The sequence below is a fragment of the Sminthopsis crassicaudata genome, chromosome 1 (assembly GCF_048593235.1).
Source record: "Sminthopsis crassicaudata isolate SCR6 chromosome 1, ASM4859323v1, whole genome shotgun sequence".
In the NCBI taxonomy this organism is placed as follows: domain Eukaryota; kingdom Metazoa; phylum Chordata; class Mammalia; order Dasyuromorphia; family Dasyuridae; genus Sminthopsis; species Sminthopsis crassicaudata.
Window position 1 is genome coordinate 71,882,620 of NC_133617.1, and position 17,502 is coordinate 71,900,121.

The following is a 17,502-nucleotide window of genomic DNA, read 5'->3' on the forward strand; positions in this document are numbered from 1 at the left end:
ACCTATCTGGCAACGGGAGGAAGAGAACAAAGTCAAGGGATGATGTCATTTATACTCCAGAGAAGCTGAAATTGTCCATGTGAGCAGAAAGGGGTTCAGCCAATTCCAATCCTGCAGCTCCCACTTAGCCCAAAAGTCAAGGACTACTTATTGGAGAAGAACGATCCATACTGGATTCTGCAGAATCCTGCCATTTGACCCAAGATGACTAGAAATTCTGGGGGAATAATTTCAGTGTGAGTGAAATTTTCAATTCAGATTTCTCAAGTTGGGATTTTATTCTTGAGAGAGAGAAAAGAAAAGTTCTTAACTGGTGATAGAAAAGAGACAAGAAGAGGGACTGGACCTCTGATTTAATTCATTACAAAGGACATTCCCTAAGATGAGCAAACCCCTTTCAAAAGAAATGGGTAACTCCTCTGAAATGCATAATTTTAGAGAGCTGCCAAAGGCACTGAGTTGTTAAATGGCACAGCCAAATATGGAAATGTTTTCATGACTGCACATGTAAAATCATAACAAATTGTCTTCTCAAGACACAGGGGGAGGAGGGAAGAAAGAAGAGAATTTGGAACTCAACATTTTTTAAAAGGCATATTAAAATTGTTTTTAAATGTAATTGAGAAAAAAAATTTTTTTTTTTTCCAAAATGGCATAGCCAGTGTGATTTGGAGGAGGAACCTGAGCTCAGGTGTTCCAGGTTCTAAGGCCAGTTCTAAGGTAGTTCACCACACTGCCTGTCAATGACACTAGGGGGAGGGGAGAAACTTAACTTGCAATTTCCTCATCAAGGAAACTCCGGAGTGAGGAGGCTCCTTCTACAAGTGCAGATGGCTAATCCTCCAGAATTGCTGACAGCACTGAGAGATGAGATGAAGTCATTTGCCCCAAAATCTCACATTCACAGTATGTCAGGCCCCCATATTTGTTTTGTATGGGCCAGTCTACCTGGCTTCAAGCTCTTTAACCACTATACTAAGTTGCCTCTTAATGGAGTATCAAAAATATTTATTTTATACAGTGATTTTTTTTTTCCATTAAGACAACTGAATTTCCTCTATTCAAGCCCTGGGGAACCAGCATTTACAGTTTTATAAATGTTTCAAAACCAGAAGACTTCCTTAGATTAAGAGAATCACAGAACCTAAGATATGGAAGGGATGAATGGCACGATCCACATCTGAACAAGGATCTCTACATCTTCCCCAACAAGTGGTTGTTCAGATTTTTTTTCTTGGAAAAGCCTCCAACGAGGAAAAAATGATAGCTTCCAATATATTCCACTTCTGGACAGCTTTAATTATTAGGACATTTCCCTGCTGTCCAACATAAATTTGCTTCTTTATAACTCCAAGTTTTGCTCTACAGGGCACACAGATTAAGTTTAAACTTTCTCCTTTGTGACAGTACTTCATACTTGAAAACAGAAATCATGGCCCTCTTAAGTCTTTACTTCTCCAAGCTAAAAACACAGTTTTTTCACTCAGCTCATATGACAGAGCCCTCCACTGTCCTGGGTTGCCCATCTTTGTACTCTACAGCTTATCAATAAGCATCCTTAAACTGTGATTCCTAGAACCAAACAGAGTATAACATCTTCCATGACTTGGGCATTATGTTCACTCTCTTAATATTGCTTAAGATTACATTAGCTTATTCTGAGTTCTTAGCTCATTTAAAAAAACCCAAATCTCTTGCAAATAAACTTACTTTCTTTTAACCTCACTTTCCCAACTTGAGAAATTGAGTTTTTAAGCCCAGATATAAGTCTTTACATTTATTTCTATTAAATTTTATTTTACACAAGATTCTGTCCCATCAAGTGTTTTAACTCCATCATTTTTTTCCTTTAATCCTTGTTATCATCTAGTAAGTCCACCAACCTTTCCAGTTTTGTATCATTTTTCAGTGATAGTGATATTTTAATGACACTGATAATAATGCTATATGGCATAAAGACCAATCATTAAGTCAATAAGCATTTATTAAGGATCTATTATGAGCCAGGCCCTATGCTAAGCACTTTACAATTATTATCTCCTTTGATCCTCACAACAATTCTGGAAGGTAGGTGCTCTGACTATATCCGTTTTATAGATAGGGAAATTGAGGCACTAGAAGTTTATGTGGCTTTCCCCAAGTTATACAGTCCTAGCATCATAGATGTAGAGCTGAAAGAACCTTCAGAGGCTATCTAATCCATCCTCCTCATTTTAGAGAGAAGTTAAATAACTTGGCTAGTGCCATAGATAAAAATAACAAAATAAGGATTTGAACCCAAGACTTCTAGTTCTAAATCCAGATCTCTTTCAAACTTCAGCAAAAGCATTCTCCATGAATCTACCACAGCAAAGAAATATGAATGGGAGAACAATCAGAATTTTACCTTCACATCTTTTCTGGTCGACCAGCCGGAAGCCTTCAGGGCACAAGCATTCATAGCCTATCTTGAGGTCATTACATATATGTGAGCATCCACCTTTGTTGTCCAGACACTCATTGTTTCCTAAGCAAAGAAGACTCAGTGAAATTTAGGACCCAAGATTGTCCCCTTTGAATGCTCTAGAATTTCTGAACTCTTCCTCATGCTCAAGGGTTTCTAAACTCTACTGGGCTTCCGGTGTGTTAAAGGGAAGGGGGATGTTTCAAAGCAGAGACACGTCTGCAAATTTCTTATACAGGTGAATAGTCAAGTTAAACAGCAAGAACAACATTAAAAATGAAAAGAAGCCATAACACTGTTTGGAAGGAAAGCAGATCTGTCTCCCTTCAGAATTAGAATCGAGGAAGAAAGTTAGGAACGAGTCCACTAGAGTCCCAAACACATTCAGGATCCCCATCTACATCTGCATCTTTACTTCTCTATCTCCCTCAGAGAGAAGGCTCTCCTTCAGCTCTTCAAGCAAACTATCAGCCCAACTCCCATTCTCTAAAAGCCAAATCCAGAGGTTTCTGCCTTACCACACTCCTTGATGGGCTCGTCAGACCAGTCCCGGCAGTCTCTGGGTCCATTACACACTTTGTCAAAAGAGATACACTCTCCACTGTGACATTTAAATTTGTCCGGACCCTCACACAGTGTTACTATAATCAATAACAATAGAAAATGAAAAAAAAAAAAAAAAGACCATTAAGCATAGAAGAGTTCCTGAAACCTGGAGATTCTTCTCATTTGTATTGCCTAATCTCAGTAATAAACCTCATCTCAAAAGAGATTATTGCATAGTTGGGAGAGAACCAGTCCAAGAATCAAAAGCACCTTGCCTGATTTCACGCTCCTTGACATATACTGACTCTCTGATCCTTGGCAAGCCCAAAATATTTGACCTCTCAGTGCCTTAACAGCTAAGACTAAGAGGCAGAGCCGATATCAACTCATTGACAAATGCCTATGTGGATGAAATCACCCATATAAAAAAATCATCAGAAATGCACAATTCTTTTGCCAAGCACCAATGCCCTCCTCCAAGGATGTTCCTATATAGACCTCCTTTGGAGCAATAGAGACATTCTGCTGGGTCTCACCGTTAACACAGCCCATCTCATCACTCATGTCCTTGCAGTCATATTCCTTGTTGCACTGTCGGCTCCCGTGGACACACTCCCCATCACTGCACTGGAACTCATCTGGGCGGCAAGTGGCTTTGACTGGGAACAGGAAAGACCAAGAGATGTTCGTTTCTAAATTGTTATCATCAGTGTAGAAATTCCCAAAAATAGAATGATATTTCAATTTGTTTTTTTTTTTTAATCCTTTTTTTATAAGAGGAAGTACAGTAACCAGAGGAAGAGCAGGAATATTTAGATTAAAAAAAAAAAAGTGGAAGATGCCATGATAGGAAACACTCTGTTTTCCAGATCTAAGGTCTAGCCAAGCAAGCCGTGCCCTGAGTTTGGTATAATAACAATCCTCCAAGCTCACCCTCTGGATGATCGTCCTCTCTGGTAAAATCACAGAAATGAAGCATTGCTTTGATCAGCACCAGGGGTGCTCTAAACTCAAATAAGTTCTAGTTAGGGACCCTGCTGTGAATCAAACTTGTCCCATTATTACTGTGACTCCTCATTGTCAGAGCTACAGCTCACTGCACGACCATTGATGGAAGTACTGAGATCTTCCCACACTGCCTTCTGTTCTGCCACTGGGGATACGGCTCTAGCACATGCATCCTTGCTTGCAAGCTATTTCCCCCCCTCTGAAATTAAATTTCTGTCCTAGCCTGCTCTGTTGGGCTCCAGGCATCCACAGGTTAGAAGCTGGTTCCAGTCTGGTTGACAAAGGTTAACACTGTAATCAGAGAAACATCACGCCAACTTCAATTCTTTTTTTCCAGTTCAAAAAACATCAGGCTGGAACATACTGTGCCGAGTTAAAATATACCATGGTAAAATGGGTGAAATGGGGTTGGGCAGATTAATTATTTGCCACTAAAGCAAATTAAGAGAAAGAAAGAAGGAATTATTCTTTGACTAAGAAAGAATGGTCATTTTTTTCATTTCATGTAGAAAGGACCTTAGTCTCCTGTGGACAAAACTCAGCAATATTTACAAAGATTGCTTTGTGAATGGTGATAATTTGCATCTGAACAGAAAATTATATCTAAAATCAATGACTTAAAATAATAATTATTTCTTGATAATAAAAATAATTGTTTAATAATCATCAAGATGAAAAGATAGCAAAAGTTCCCAAGAGGAGCAGCTCTCCACACTTCTAGTTATCTCCTGAAAAGAAAATAGAAGGCCTCAGTGTGGGGGGAGGGGGAGAAAAGAAAAAGAATCGGAAAAAAGAAGGAGGAATGGAGGAGGACAGCTTGACCAATGTCAGAAGGATGGAGACTGGAAGAATGTAACAAAGAGGGGGCTAAAGAAAGGGCACTGATACAACACATCTGAGTCTTCCTGAGAGAAGGGATTTAAACCCTTTTTCTGAGGAATAAGCTGCTGCCTGTTCTCCTAAGACATGATGATGTGGACTCTCAGGTGGTGTCAGGTAAGAGATGGTACAGGGCAGGGGAACAAAAGATCAGAAGTGGCGATTGGGGATGCCCTGCTCAGGGGCTACTGCTCATTGAAAGGGCTGCTGTTTGTTTCCTTGGGACATCTATCTAGAGCACAGAGAAAGATTTGGCAATGTTGAATGTTTTTGGTTTGTTTCTTGTGGTGTTTTTTTTCCTTTCACCTTTTGATCTGATTTTTCTTGTGCAGCATGATGAATATATAAATATGTTTAGAAGAACTGCACTATTTAAGCTGCATTGCATTTGCTTGCTGTCTATGGAGAGGGAGAAAAATTTTAAATTATTAAAAATTTTTAAAAATAAAATTTATTGTTAATTTTTTTAAAAAGAAAGAAAAAAAGACTTGTCAAAGTTGAGACTTTCCAACCCACTTCTGATAATCCATGTGAGCAAATGATATTGCTAAAATGAAACTAGAAAGCATCAAAAAGGTTTATGACGTGTTGGCAAGTGACTATAAACCACTGGAACAAAGAAAATGTTTTTATCATTGCTGCCAAAGACAGGATTGAGAGCAGATATGGGAAGTTAGAATGTGGTTAAGATGATGATGAAGGGTCAGTTAGATGGCACAGTGGATGGAGGCCCAGCCTTAGAGTTGGGAGGACCTGAATTCAAATCCAGCCTCAGACACTTAACACTTATTAGCTGTGTGATCCTGGGCAAGTCACTTAACCCCAATTACCTTGCCAAAAAAAAAAAAAAAAAGGAAAAGAAAAAAAAAGGGGGAAGAAGAGGAGGAGGAGGAAGAGGAGGAAAAGAAGAAAAAAGATTTGGATTCTAGACCATGGCTTAAAATATAGGAATGAAAAATTCATAGCCAAGGAGAGATCTCATATATAATGGTACAGTAGAAAGAGTATATTTGGAATCAGAGGACCTGGGTTGAAATAGCATTTCTGTCCCTTGACAGTTTTGTGACCTTGGATAAGTAAGGTCACAAAGACCCACTTAACCTGGATCTCAATTAAATCCACTGTTAAAAAAAAAAAAAAAAGAAAGAAAGAAAGAAAAGAAAAGAGAGAGTTGTACTATATATTCTCTTAGGTTCCTTCCACCTCTAAATCTATATTCTGTAATTAAGTTGGTTTTAAACTGAAAGGGAAAAAAATTATTCAGCTAAAAACTATAGAACAAAGCTAAAAGGTAAAGAAAATCATGAAAGAGAATTCTGGAAATTCATAGGGGAAACAATTCAAGAAAGGAGCCAACAGGAAAAGCCATGGTCTCAAATAAATGCACAAAGTAAGGATAATGGGGCAACTAACTGGTGCAGTGCATAGAGCACCAGCCCTGAAGTCAGGAGGACCCAAGTTCAAATGTGGTCTCAGACACTTAACACTTCCTTGCTGTGTGACCCTGGGAAAGTGACTTTTACCCCAATTGCCTCAGCAAAAAAAAAAAAAAAGTAAGGATAATAAGCAAGAACAACCAAAAATGCAGGAAGGTGAAACTGACATCATGAGTATCACTGAGACTTTGTCAACTAAGACCCCTTACTAGACTATAACTCTAAAAGAGTATACACTGTGTTTAAAAGAAAAAGAAAAACGAAAACATCCTCCCCTGTGGGGAGGATGGCAAATATCACAATAAATACTAAGATGTGGACATGAGGAAATTCAGAAACCAGAAGCAGGAAGCACAGTTGAGAACATCTGGGAGATAGTCAACAAAGGAAGAAGCAGAAATGACTATTTTTACAAGAGGATACTACAGATCACCTAAAGAGAAAAAACCAGATGAGGAATTTAATGACAGACAAGTTAAGTACTTGATCTGAGCAACACTTGGAGCTGTCTTTCTAATAAAAGCAAAACATGTAACAATAACTTCCTGACTTGATTTGATAATCAGTTCTTCCATCAAGAGGTGTAGGAAATAAGGAAAGACTTCTATTCTGGGTCTAATTCTTACTAAAAATGAGGAACTTTCTGATGAGATCATGGTAGTTGAAATGTTGAGAGTATGTGAACTGTTCACCTCAGAATATAAGAGAAAAGGAATAGGAATATGGGACCAGTCTGACATATACTACAGATTTCAGAAGGGCAGTTTTCAATGAGTTCAGAGAATTGATAAAGTTTGATAGACAAAAATTCAAGAGTGTAAGTTAGCCCAGAAAGGATGGGATTTCAAAAATAGATGAGGAAGGGGCAGCTAAATGGTGCAGTGGATAGAGCACCAGCCCTGAAGTCAGGAGAACCTGAGTTTAAATCCAGGCTCAGAGACTTAACACTTCCTGGCTGTATGACTTTGGGCAAGTCACTTAACCCTCTCTCTCAAAAAAAAAAAAAAAGATGAGGAAGTTGATCAATTGATTTCTTTCAATCAAACCTGTTGAGATTACAGGACTTGAGTCTAAAGGAAGGTCTATGGAAAGTAAGTATGCCCAGTGATGCTCAATGATACCCAGCTTAGAGATCACAGACAACCCTATGATTGGGGCTGCCTCCAAGATTAGCAAAAGCATGACTACTTGCACCTTGCTGAAAGAATATACAGAACTCCTGATGACTGTCTGGCAATGGACTCTTGTTCAAAGAGCTACCTTTCCAACCTCAGACACTTAAAAGACTTAATCTAAATTGCCTTGCACAAAAAAAGAAAAAAAGAAAAGAAATTGTCTAAGAGACCAGTGTGGATGCACATGCACATGCAAAGTGAATACAAAGGCAAAAATAAAAACAATCCCTATCTTTAAGAACTTACATTTAGATGGAATATACCAATGGACTGTGCTTAAAAGAAGGCAGAATCAATATTACAAAGAAATGTTTACCTTCAAGGAGGCTTAGCAGGGGCATAAGACTTTTATACAAGAATCAGTCAGAGTGACAAATGAGGATTGTCACACAATGAGTAATAAAAGAATTTGGGAAAGAATCGAGGAAGACTTACCTCCTCCCCTAAAGTCCCATCTGAAAATATCCTTTCCTTACATCTACTCCCCTATAGCTTAGAGTTTCATAAGACCACATGACTTTTTATGGAGCCTTAGTAATGTAAAATTCCTACCTAGGCCTTCATGTACTTTCCTAAGAGGCTCATTTAAAAAAAAAAAAAAGCTATGAGAAATTGGACCCGATGATCTCAAAGGTTCCTTCCAATTCTACACAAATCCCGTGTTTTGAAAGTTGGGAAGAGAACTCAAGACAACTGGAGAAGAGAATAAAAAGCCATTTCAGAGCAGGGGACCAAGGAAGGAGACCAAAGGGGAGAGGAAACAATCAGATGCTTATTATGCATGCACAGGTAGAAAGAGAGAAGGGGGACAGATTGGGGAAGACCTTCAGTGCCAGGCTGAAGAGTAGATTTTGCCCTGTTGGCAGAAGGAAGCCACTGATATTTGTTAAGCAGATAAATGACAGAACAGCAAATTACATTTGAGGAAAAGTTACAAATCGATAGGAAATTAAGTTTCTGGAGACCTACCACAGCCGTCTTCATCAGACTTGTCCTTGCAGTCAAAACCTCCGTCACACTTCCAGCTCATGTGGATACACTCTCCACTGCCACAGTGGAACTCCAGAGAGGAGCAAGGCTTGGACTCCTTGACTAAGCTGTGTCCCCCACAGTTGTCAGGCCATTCATCGGAGCCGTCCTCACAGTCCTGGTCACCATCACAGGCCCATAGCTTGGGGATACAGACAGTGTTGTTGCACTGGAACGTGGCCGGATTGCAGGTGGGATCTGGACAATTCAGCTCATCGCTCCCATCCTCACAGTCCCGGTCTGTGTCACAGACAAATTCTTGGGAGATGCACTTTCCATCATGGCATCGGAACTGGTCGTGGGCACAAGTCTTAGGGGCTAGAAGAGAAAGAAATCTAGTGATTTTCAAGCATATATCCTCTGCCCCAAATTCCTCTTAGAATATTGGCCTGTGAATTTTTTTATAATTGTACATAATTGGGACATAAATGAGTCATGCAGCAACCAGTATTTATTGGGAAGTTACTATGGACTCAGTATTAGAATGGATACCTTTGGGACAAGGGAATTAGTCTAGGGCAGTGCTTTGTCTCAAGGAACTTGCATCCCGGATGGGGAGACAGGATTTACAGGCTTGAAGCAATTAAGGGATGGGTACAGAAAGGCAGGCAACCAATAAACATTTACTAAATATTTACTATGTGTGTCAAACATCTCCTTAAGTTTTGAAAACACCAAAAACAAATAAACTATGGAAGGACTATATATAATAGTCTCTGTTAGGGGAGTGAGAACACCTACTGATGAAATCTGAGATATGATGGGGCACTCAGAACAGGGAGAGATTAGTAGGGGATGGCAAAGGGACAAAATAAAAGGCCTCTTGGAAGAGGAGGGGCTGAAGAATGGAGGAATTTGGATTTTGAATAGAAAAGGGAAGGGAGGGCACATTTCAGGCAGGAAATGACTAAGGGCAATATTGGAGAGCTGACTGGTGGGGCTAGAGGTGAGGATGGGAGAATGATACTTCAGCAGGTAAATTCCCAAATTGTCATAGTTGGTGATTTCTGAACATTTTCACTGTGCCCCAGAGTCTGCATATTCTTGAAAGCCACACTGGATTTTAATTAGCCAGAATGTGAAATCAGAAGTTAATTGGAATGGATTTGCCAAGTCCTCACAAGAGCCTCCAACTGCCATCCACCCCCCCTCGGCCTCTTGCCATACTTACGGCAATCTTGTTCATCTGAACCATTTTCACAGTCATTATGGGAATCACATTTCCAGGTGGAGGGAATGCAGCGATTAATGCGGCCACCGCAACTGAACTCTCCTTGTTTGCAGGTCACAGATGCTGCAACAAACAGCAACAATCTTCTTTTAGACAGAAAAGGAGCAAGATTAAGAGGCTACATGCTGGGGGAAGTGGGGGACAGAGCCTCTGGGCTGGAGTTTTGGCTCAGCCATTTAGAAATCATTCTTCTCCCCACTCTTGAGCCTCAGCTTTCTTATTTACAAAATGAGACAAGAGTACCTAATGATGAGTTCTTCTGGCTTTATGATGGAAAAAGCAATATACAATGAAAATTTACAGAAAAAGCAAAAATACAGTGGAGTATTAAGAAGGATGAAGATCTGAATTTGTGTGAACAAGGAACTCAACCTCTCAAAGCCTCAGTTACTTCCTCTGTGAGATGGGAATGACAATTCTGTCCCTCGAAGTTGTGGTGAAGAAAACTCTTTGTAACCTATAACCTCACTATAGAAATGAGAATGGTCCCAGAAGCTCAATTAATAGCAGCTTCCCACAGCTGCTGTGACAACAGCATCTTGTAAACTAGACAAAGTATGACAGAAGTATAAGGAATCAGTATCACAGGTAACAGGAGCAAACAGAGATGACTCACTCCTGGGAGGGAGGAAAGTCTAGCTTCAAGCCCCATCTCTGACATATATTTATTTAGCTGTGAAACTGGAGGGTAAGTCACTTAAGCTCTTACTCACCTAGCTTCTAAGTGACTCATTGACTAATATTCTAAGTATCAGAGCAAGTCCCTGTCTATATCTATGGAAGGGGTCTAGACACAGAGGTATAGACAAAAAGCAAACATAAAAACACACCAAAAAAACCCAACCAACCCTTCCCCCAAACCCATGCCCAATTCCAAAAGGAAACAGCCAATTACTATCTTATGAGACAAAATGATTCCAAGATATTGTGGGGTAGTGTCATTTAGTTGAATGAAATCAGTTCACATTTAATGAATGTATTATACTCCAAGACATCCAGGTTTACTCATGCACCCAGAGTCCACTCACACATTCCCAATTCCTAACAGAGATCAATAATTGACACCCAAATTCTCTTGTCTTTGTTTTTCCCATCACAGAGAGATCATCTGCTTTAGACTGAACAAAATTCTCACAATCACTTGGTGAAGGCAAGTTGCTACTATTATCCCCATTTTATCTCCAGTTCATAGACCCCTATAGATTTCAGGGGGTCAGTGAATTTTGAAGGGAAAAAAAAGTCACATCTCAATTTTCAATAATTTCTAACTGAAATTTAGCATTTCTTTGGATTATAAATTAATGGGGGCACCATAAACTTCACCAGATTGTCAAAAGGAGTTAATAACACAAAAAAAGCCCAATAAGCCCTGTTTGAGAAGGTCAGAGGTGACTTACAGCAGGTCTCCAGGGTTTCGTCCGATCCGTCCTTACACTCGGCAGTACCATCGCAGACCCACTTATAGGTGATGCACTTTCCATCCAAGCACTGGAATTCATTCCTCTCACATTTGTCCACTGCAGTAAAATAAAGACAAGAAAGGAAGATAGAAAATGAACCAAAAGCTTAACCAAGTCACCAAATTGTCAAATCAATACCAGTCATGACTACCAAGTAACAATACTAATAAGAAACTCAATTAATCCAATTATCACTAGCTATCATTACCATTAATTTAACTCTGCCAAAAGTATCCAGTTGGGTTCCAATCTAAGGATTATCATCAGATGGTTTTGCTCCCTCTTCTCAACTACAGAACTGGATCCCAGAGTTAGAGAAGCTCTTAATCACAAAGAAATTAAAGAGAATAGGGGGCAGCTAGGTGGCTCAGTGGATAGAGCACCAGCCTTGAATTCAGGAGGACCGAGTTCAAATGTGGTCTCAGACACTTAACACTTCCTAGCTGTGTGACCCTGGGCAAGTCACTTAATCCCAGCCTCAGGGAAAAAAAAAAAGAAAGAAAGAAATTAAAGAGAATAGTAAAAGAGTTAAAGAGGAAAGTAAAGAGAGGGAAAATAAGCAAAGTAAGTAAATTAATAATCTCTAACCTGTTACCTGGTTTGTGACTATCCATACAAGAAAAATCAAGTGGATGAATTTCTATTGTTTTGGGACTTTGATAAACAGTTGAATATAAAGCTCACCCATCACTACTTAAATTTTGAACAGACACTACAAATGAGTCCTGCCTGTCACATAGTAGATATTTAATATATCCTTGCTACTTCACCTAGATTAGAACACAAGAGTGAGAATGAGATTGCCTTGGGGAAACTGCAAAGTTCTTTTAATTAATCCAAGCTTCTCTCTGAAACCAAGGCCCATATTTTTAAAAATGAGTATTCCTCTAGTGATATCTTATAACTGTGCATCATGAGAAATGAATTTCCCAAAGAATATTTGCAGAGAAACATCCAAAAAATGGAGGAAAAGCAAGGAAGGAAAGTATTTGATAAATGCATGTTGGGGGAAAAAAAGATGGGCCAGTCAATTAATGAGGACAAAGGACAACTGATGAATGACCCAACTGATCAATTTATTGGTGAGATGAACAATATAAAGAGCTTAGTAAATTGAGTTCTTTGGTGGACTTATGAGAAGATATGGACAAGATAAAAGTCAAATAGGATAGGTAGGCAAGGATGGATTTTGATCTGTATTGCTAGAGAAATACTCATACTCACGAGACTTAGAATCCATCAGGGAACTGAAATGGGAACTTCTCTAATTATTTATGTAATATGGCTTATGATGGTTGTGTATGTATCTAATCTCCCCAAGCTACCTCCTACCCACTAGACTATGAATCCCAAGAGCATAAGGACTTTGTCTTAGCTAAATCCTTTTCAAAAAAAGAAAACTTCCCATAAACAAAAGGAGGACATTCTCAAGCACAATTAACACTTGATACACATTTCCCAGAGATAAGCTGCTCATTTTAACTAAGAAACAGTTCGAATGCAGACTCTCTTTACCAGCTATAGAAGTTTAGGTAAATCTTTCTACCTTACTGAATCCTACTTTTCTCATCTATAAAATGGTTAACTTGGATTAAATAACCATTCAGATCCATTCCAACTTTAAATATATGATCCTAGGATAGTAAAAGTTGAGAAAAACTGGGTTAAAATCCTGACCCTGCTGCTGGGCTATCTTAACCTCTCTCCAGCTGAGTTTCCTCTCATCTATAAAATGAGAAGTTTGGATTAGATGACCTTTAAATCTATGTTCTTATCATCCCATGATGCTGTGAGAGGGGGAAAGGAATAAATGTCAATGGCCCTAGGGAAGAAGGGAGATCTGCATGGCTGAAGACTCACTTTTCCAATCCTTGAGACCATAGGCAACTCGATTAAAGAATGCTTTTTGAAATATCTATACATTTTCCAAAGTGGAGAAGTTACTCAATTCTTGTATAGGACTGAGATGAATTAATTTCAGCACACCACCAAATGGACAAAATGATAAAGACTGGAGTAATCAGGAATGATGGGGACACACGGGTTTTTTAATTGTCTGCTTCAAATATCACTACCTCCAATTATTCAAGGCTCAAAAAACAAAACAAAACAAAAAAAAAAAAAAAACACTTTCCCCTCATCTAAGGAAAAGAGAGGCCATATTCATTTATTTAAACAAAACTACTGCAATTCATGGGCTCTTTTAAGGCAGTAACTTCTCCAGGTAACCTAACCCAAAAAAACAGGGTTTTACTCAAGACAAAAGAATTTGTATTCTTCAGACCCAAGTCAGTACAGGCTAGTGAGGTATCTTACTGGTATTGAATCCCAAGGGGTCAGTCTGTCATCACCAGAGCCAATGGACAAAGTTCAGGGGAAGCAGAGAAGATCAAGCAAGTATAATAACGATTTGTTGTTCAGTCATTTTTCAATCTATCTGACTCTTTGTGACCCCACCATTACCTTTTTATTTTATTTTTATATTTAGTGGTTTGCCATTACTTTCTCCGGTTCATTTCACAGATAAGGAAACTGAGGCAAACAGTGAAGTGATTTGTCCAGGATCACACAGACTTTCTGAGGCCAGATTAGAACTCAGGAAAACTTGTCTTTGTTTCTCTAGGCCCAGCCCTCTATCCATTTCACCACCTAGCTGTCCTGTAATTAATAATAGGTAGCAATTATTTAGCACCTACTATGTGCCAGGCATTGCACTAAATATACTTTACAAATATTATCTCGTTTAATCCTCACAATCACCTTGGTAAGTAAGTACCATTATAATCCCCATTTTATTGGTAAGGAAACTGAGACAGAGAGAAAGTGACTTGCTCCACATAGCTAAGAAGTACTTGATCCTGCATTTGAACTCAGATCTTCCTGAATCAAGGCCCTGAATGTATTTACAACTCTAAGTGAATTATCTTTCCTTAACAAAGAAGTCACCTGGACATCTAGGTGGCACCAGCCCCAGTTAGGAAAACCTGAGTTCAAATCCAACTTTAGACACTTGACATTTACTAGCTGTGTTACCCTGCCTTGCCAAAAAAACAAAAACAAAAACATACACAAAAAGGAAGGAAGGAAGGAAGGAAGGAAGGAAGGAAGGAAGGAAGGAAGGAAGGAAGGAAGGAAGGAAGGAAGGGAGGGAGGGAGGGAGGGAGGGAGGGAGGGAGGGAGGGAGGAAGGAAGGAAGGAAGGAAGGAAGGAAGGAAGGAAGGAAGGAAGGAAGGAAGGAAGGAAGGAAGGAAGGAAGGAAGGAAGGAAGGAAGGAAGGAAGGAGGGAGGGAAGGAAGGAAGGAAGGAAGGAAGGAAGGAAGGAAGGAGGGAAGGAAGAAAGGAGGAAAGGAAGGAAGGAAGGAAGGAAGGAAGGAAGGAAGGAAGGAAGGAAGGAAGGAAGGAAGGAAGGAAGGAAGGAAGGAAAAATGAGAGAAGGAAGGAGGGAAGGAAGGAGTGAGGGAGGAAAAGAAGGAAGGAAAGAGAGGGAGGGAGGGAACAAGGAAGCAAGGAAGGCACGAAGGAACAAAGGAAGGGTTTAGTGACATTCTACCAAATGGAGAGATCACCTGCCTGAAACATCATGACTATAACATGAAGTTTAATGGTGTCAGATCTCTCAGAAGAACTCGAATGGCCAGACTTTAATGAGAGGAATTCAGACTTCAGCTAAGACTAACAGAACTTTAGAATATGAATAAACATAAAGAAAAAAAGAAAAAATAGAAAGCACGGGTGAGAAACTGAGGGAAAGGAGCCAGAGGCTAACAAATATGGGTACAAGAAAAAGCAATCAGTTTTCACATTTGCTTAATGTTTTAGAATGAACAAAACTCTGTCTCACTGACAGCCCTGTAAGATAGAAATGTAAGTGTATTCATGTTACAGATGAGGAAACTGAGTCACAGAGTGGGAACATGGTTTGGGCAGTTTAGACCCAGGTTTCTGACTCCAAGAACTAGGAGTTGTTATTCCAAGTTGTGTCCCTCCCATACCACATTCTCTGGCTTAGCTAAGTACAGTTTGGGTGAGCAGTTAAAACTAGGGTAGGGCCAAGAATGAAGGCTCCTGAATACTAGGGGAGGGCTTTCACTTGAGCAAGGTTCAAAGAAAACAAGATTAGAACTGACTGGAGGGAGGAGGGAATAGATTAGTCAAGGAAATCTGTCATAACTGTCCAGGAAATGCTAGCAGAAATGGGAGAAGGTCCTTGGAAAGATGAATTGATATCTAGATAGTGAATTAAGACATTTCCAAGAAATAGGAGAAAGGCATTATGGTGTAAGGGGTAGTGCTGAAATGTGAATCAGGAAGGCCTGTCTTATGGTCTGATATTTACCAGCTGTGTAACCTTTGGCAAGTCACAGTTTGAGTTTCAGAAATGACATTCTAGTACTAATTTTTTGTTCCTAAAGAATTGGGTTTTGGACAGATTCTGTGTGGTTAAACTGCATGTTTCATAGTGGTAGGAATGATGAGTTCAAATCCAGCTCTGGCTCTTCCTAACCGTTGAGAAGATGGGTAAAGTCCCCTTTTCTTCTTGGAACCTCAGTTTCCTCATTTGTGAAATGGGGAAACTATTGCTTGTCTACATATTTCACAGGACCGTTGTGGGGGAGGGTAGAAGGAAACCCTTTGTAGCCCTTAAATGTGATCATTCAATTATAAATAGAATTTAATTATCATTTCTGGAAATACCATATGCCACACTCTGGAGAGACTGATTAATTGATTTAGAGATTTATTCACATTTCTGATCTTCAAAGTTTTGAAAGAAGAAAATTAGAACTTTTATACCACTCCCACTTCTTGCACCAGAGAATTCGGGTACTGACTTACATTTATTTATCAGCTGTGACTCAAGAGAAAGTCACTTCCTCTATCTGTTGTTTCCTAATCTATAAAATGAATGATTAACAGATGGAAAAGAGACTGGGCTTCAAGATGGGAAGAAACACATGAAAACACATTTTAATTAAATTTCATAGCTCTTTAAAATAAAATAGTTTCATTTTTATGGTTTTATTATTGGTAAATGCAGTAACTTCATCCCTTTAGCACTTTTAAGGCTAGCAAAATGATTTCCTCATAATAATCCTGAGATGGAGAATATGGATATTATCTTCATAAAGTCAGGAAGACCTGAATTCAATCTAGTCTCAAGCTATTAGACCTCGGCAAGTCATTTAACCTCTGCCTCAGTTTCCTCATCTGTAAAATGAGTATAATAATATCCACCTATCAGGGTTATTGTGAAGATCAAATAAAATAATAATTGTAAAGTGCTTAAATGCTATAAAAATGTGAAATATCCAACACTTTAAGTATCAACTATAATTGTCTTATTTAGCTCTTCATGGCAATACAATGATCTAAAAAGTTCCAAAAGGGTCATAATGGGAGATGTTCTCCACATCCAGAGAAAGAACATCCAAATGCCAATCAAAGGATACTATTTTCACTTTCTTTCTTTTTTTTCACAGTATTTTCCTTTTCCAAACTATTTCTTCTTTCACAACATGATTAATATGGAAATATGTTTTACATGATTGTATATAAAGCCCATAGCAAATTTTTTACTGTCTTAGGGAGGTGGGAGGAAAGGATGAATTTGAAAATCTAAACTTAAAAATAAATGAATGTTAAAAGGTGTGCAAGGGTAAATGTTGAAAACTATCTTTGCATATATTTTGAAAATAAAAAACTATTTTAAAAAATAAAATATTTAACTATTTAAAAAAGGTTTTGCAATGGTGAATGTTGAAAACTATTTTACATGTATTTTGAAAAATAAAAAGCTACTATAAAATAAATATCTTTCACCTAAAAAATGAATGTTAAAAATTTTCATGTAATTGGGAATATTAAAAACTATTAGATTTAAAAAGATTTTTTAAAAAGAAACATTAGCCATCATCATCATTATAAATGAGAAAGTGAGCTGCAAGAGGAAATTATCTGACCCAAACAGCTGCAGAAGTATCAGAGACAGGAATAAAAGCACCAAGTTTCTAGAAATTCTGTCTATTGGTTTGTATTTGTTGTAAGCTGTGTCAGGGTTTAATACATAATTTATTTATTACTCACTCTGGAGGACAGGATTTGAGAAAAGCTGTCAGCAGAGATATTCTACACATCTGAAACTTCCAGCTGCTAGGGACAGGAAGTCCTGAGCAAGGACATTGTTCATGCTTTGTCACCAAAGGAGGAGCTAAAGTCACTCCACCGATTCAGAGCCCTTCCTGTCGGAGGTTGAAGAGGAAGCACAGAATTTGGTAGAACTGATCAACTGGCTAAA

At 38.8% G+C, this 17,502-nt stretch overlaps 1 protein-coding gene across 2 annotated transcripts in view; it reads right to left on the reverse strand.

Annotated features, from left to right (window-relative positions):
* Positions 1-17,502, reverse strand: part of LDLR (low density lipoprotein receptor) — a 36,388-nt gene that overhangs the window by 13,285 nt on the left and 5,601 nt on the right. For both annotated transcript variants that reach the window (XM_074311675.1, XM_074311685.1), the window contains exons 2-7: positions 11,145-11,264; positions 9,688-9,810; positions 8,457-8,834; positions 3,526-3,648; positions 2,962-3,084; positions 2,387-2,506 (exon numbers count right to left, since the gene is read on the reverse strand). In XM_074311675.1, the coding sequence (XP_074167776.1) occupies positions 2,387-2,506; positions 2,962-3,084; positions 3,526-3,648; positions 8,457-8,834; positions 9,688-9,810; positions 11,145-11,264 (987 nt within the window). The remainder of the gene's footprint in view (positions 1-2,386; positions 2,507-2,961; positions 3,085-3,525; positions 3,649-8,456; positions 8,835-9,687; positions 9,811-11,144; positions 11,265-17,502) is intronic.